This window comes from Rattus rattus, chromosome 9, assembly GCF_011064425.1.
Source record: "Rattus rattus isolate New Zealand chromosome 9, Rrattus_CSIRO_v1, whole genome shotgun sequence".
Lineage (NCBI taxonomy): Eukaryota > Metazoa > Chordata > Mammalia > Rodentia > Muridae > Rattus > Rattus rattus.
In genome coordinates this window covers 54,675,677-54,679,654 of record NC_046162.1, presented here as the reverse complement: position 1 = coordinate 54,679,654, position 3,978 = coordinate 54,675,677, and the positions used below count along the sequence as shown (strand labels likewise).

The window sequence follows — 3,978 nt, the reverse complement described above, 5'->3', positions numbered from 1 at the left end:
GAGGGAGAGGGAGAGGGAAAGGAAAAGAAAAGTAGCACAAGTTTCTACAGAACTATCGTATGCAAAGGCACATTATGGAGGTCTAGCCATTCTGTAAAGAGTATACCTGGATGCCTAGTAGCACACTGATGTTTTGCATATGCTGACATTTCTTTTGAACATGTACATGTTATAGCATTCTACCTTTGGTCTTTTTTTTTTCACTTAAAAAGGCAAACTCTGTTTAGGGTTGTGTCAGCTAAACTCACTGGAGAGAAGTTGGAGGAGTATTCTTGGTCACTAAATATAGCCAAAAAGCTGATGCTACAAGATTATCATCAGATTCACAACTCTGGTCTTAGGAGAGCAGGCCCTGGTGCGGACGATAGGAAGGAGTACCATTTCCCCCACAGATAACAGATACAGAGAGAGGGTAGAGTTACATAATCTTAGTGCCTCACTCAGGGCAGCACAGAGGAGGGACACTGTTCCTTTGTAGGCTCCTTTGTTTGGCCCTGATAGCATGAGATAAGCCAAACACTGAATATTATTTAGCTGGATAAAAATCGCAGTATTAGAATGTTGTCTGTCTAGTATCAGAAAAAGAAGAGATAAAAAAGTATTGACAGTTATATGAAGATTAAGACTCTTAGAACTTTAAAAAATAAAATAATTTATTTATTATATTTTATGTATATGAATGTCTTGCCTGCTTGCTTGTATATATAGCATATGCATGTCTGGTACCCAGGGATGTTAGAAGAGGGAATTGGGTGCCCTAGAGCTAAAATTCTAGGTGGTTGTAGCTGCTAGGTGGATGCTGGGAACTAAACCTAGGTCCTTCTTAACAGCAATATATACTCTTAACCACTGAGCCATTTCTCTAGTCTCAGAAACTGGGTCTCTTACCCAGCAGTAGGACATGAAGTAGAGTGGTGGGGCTGCAGAACATTACAAAGATTCTGCAACAAGCAAGCAGGCAGGCAGGCAGGCAGGCAGGCAAGCAGGCAAGCAAGCAAACAAACAAACATAAAGGTAATTTGTGACTCAATAGCTGTATCTTAGGGTATTTAAGTTAACAGAGATTCGAATCTTTAAATCTTTTAAAAATTTTACTTATGGATATTTATTGAAAGTAGTGGACTCTATACAGTCCTTTTAATCTCTCATGCGTTCATGCATTTTGAAGATATTTGCTCTTCCGTCCCCGTGTACCCCAAATAGCTGCCCTGCTTCTCACAGACTTCCCATAGGATATGAAGTTTCTTTACAAAATCTTGGGTTTGCAAATGAGAGCACTTGGCTGATAATTTGTTGCTCCGAGTTTGATTTGTGTCACTCAATATGATAATCTCAGATGCAGTCATTTACTAGCAATTGATTCAGCTAAAATCAGAATACTAAAAGGAGGTTGACACTTGCGGGTTTATGCCCGTCCTCTTAACCAATAGATAAGATGTGTGGAAACCGAGATGCCCATCAAGAAATAAATGGATAAAGAAAATATGACAGGAGGCCATTGCTATGTGATCCACTTAAATGATGTGTATAAAAGCCAGGCAGAAAAGGAGAGAACAGACCATTGGTTTATGGGAACTGAGGCTGGAGGAACTAGGAAGATATAATTCAGTTGGTATTAGATTTCGTTTATGCCAGATAAAAACCTTCCATGGATCTGATGTTCAATACCATGCTGTGTGTCACTGATACACGGGTGCCTTGTTGAGTATTTAAGCATCGATTAAGTAGATTTTACAGCAAGTGATTTATCAAACTATAATGACAGACAATGTGGAATGAATGACAGCAGAGAGTTTATTAAAATTGCTTGTTTCTAGTGATATAAATCAGAAGTGAGCAGAAAGAAGAAAAAGAGTACACAAAAATTGGGGTAACTCAGAAGAAAATACAGGTTAAATAAAGATACTTTTTGGGACATTCTTTGGTGAGAGATGTAAAGATTCTGGCTCAGAACTTAAGTTGATGCCAAATCTTCACACCAGCCATTCAGGAAAACAATCGATAGAGATGAGAGGGTGAGGAAGAGGGACTCCATCCTTCCTCAAAGTATTTCATCTCTTAAGAAAGACTACATGTGTCAGGTCTCCTGGTGATAACGTGAAGTTGGCCAGGCAAAGCTTAAGAGGTGGCTTTGTGCCCACATGGTGTGGCAGCTCCTGCTGGCGGCTCCTTTGGGAACTGGTCATCATCCTCAGGTGGGCACACACAGCAGGGCTGGCAGCAGGGTGTGCTGCAGCCAAGGACCACACAGGTGGGTTTAATCGAGGTGGTCCTGCAGCAGCTGGTTTCACAGCAAGTTGGTAGGCAGCAGAGCTGGCAGCAGCTGGGCTGGCAGCAGGTGGGCACGCAGCAGGTGGGTACGCAGCAGGTGGGTACGCAGCAGCTGGGCTGGCAGCAGGGTGTGCTACAGCAGATGCTCACACAGGTTGGTTTGCAACATTTGCTGTCACAGCAGGCAGTGTCACAGCAGGCTGGTGGGCAGCACAGCTGGGAAGAGCTGTTGACAGTTTTGGTGCTGTGGCAGCAGACAGACTTGCAGCAGCAGGGAATGCTGCACCAACTCGGGGAGCAGCAAGGCTGGCAGCAGATGAGCACAGGGCAGCTGGATTCAGAGCTGGATTCAGAGCTGCTGGTCCTGCAGCAGGTGGTCTTGCAGCAGCTTGGCTGACAGGTGTGGGTCATGTTGTCAGGAGTGGAGGGTGATAGTCTGTTCCCAGGTGAGGCTTCTGCAATGTAGTAAGTTCTTCTAGTCAGGGACCTTTTATACAACAGGCCTCAAGGTTTGGACCAATCAGAAGGACTTGTTTATAATTTTCCATATTTAATTTGTGTTCATCAAGGAAGAATTTCTCACCCAATGCTCTGAATCATTTGAAAGCATCCATTACTTATCTGGTGATAACACGCTTGAAGTTTTCCCAAGAAATCAGGGGTTCATCCCATCAGCTTTGTTTTAACTCTGACGGCCGGCTGGGCCTTCATTAGTTCCAGATCGTATTGAAGGTCAAGATTATTCTTGCCACTTTCTCCCGCTATTCCTACTTCGATGTATAAATGTTTCTGGGGATGAATGTGCTGTCTTCACAATCATGCACTCACCACCTATTTCCCTGTCTGTTTGCCCACAAAGTCCAATTCCAAATTGTCCTAGTTGTCAATCTCTATGTAACTTTTTGTACCTGTGTATCTGAGGCAAAATAAAAGTGCTGCGAGATAGGGTTTTTGGAGTATCCTGTTTCATAGTGGAGTCAGCAGGACTGGAGGGCATGAAAAGAAACACAGAAAGAAACACCCAGCATTTAGGAGTAAACAGACATGGGAGGATGTGTGGGTGAGCCTCAGTCCCGACTCTCACCTGGGAAGCTCCTGAGCAAGATGCACTTTTAGTCTCCGATCCAGACAAATCATGGTGAGCAGGTAACGCCCGTGCACAACGGCTGACTGCAGCCTCTGGGATCTTAGGTCTTTTCCATTATCTTCCCTATCTACCTCTATCCCCATCTCTTTCTCTAGCCTTTCTCCTTCAGTTTCTATTTCTTTTCTTTCTACTCAATGAAAAAAATTCATGTACTAATTTATTACCCATTTCACCAGTGAGGAGTGAGATGTGCGCCCCCCCCGCCCCCCCCCCCCGTCTTTTTTTCTACTACTCATGCTAAAAATGTAAATTATTATTTTTTCATTTGAAAGAATAAGAGCAAGCACAGCCATTATCAGTGTCAAAGAAATGGAAATTAACCCAGTTCCTACAAATCCTGTCACCCATCCCCAAAAGCTGTTTCCTTCTGCCACCCGGGGTCTGTCTTGCAATCTGGGCACCACTTTTAACCTCTTTGCAAATCAGAATTAGTCTGTCTTTGGTCATGGGATGATTGTGACAATCTTCACCATCGTGACCCCAAGTGTGGGCTCTCTGATTCCTGTGTACACTTCCGCTGGATGAATTTGACACAGCTCATTGGCTGAAGATTTTTTTAA

At 43.5% G+C, this 3,978-nt stretch overlaps 1 protein-coding gene across 1 annotated transcript; it reads right to left on the bottom strand.

Moving 5' to 3' along the window:
* Positions 1–1,772: 1,772 nt before the first annotated feature.
* On the bottom strand, positions 1,773–2,708 carry LOC116908936 (keratin-associated protein 9-1-like). The gene has a single exon (XM_032912394.1). It carries the CDS (start codon positions 2,680–2,682, stop codon positions 2,119–2,121), a length of 564 nt encoding a protein of 187 aa, XP_032768285.1. The 5' UTR covers positions 2,683–2,708; the 3' UTR covers positions 1,773–2,118.
* Positions 2,709–3,978: the final 1,270 nt, after the last annotated feature.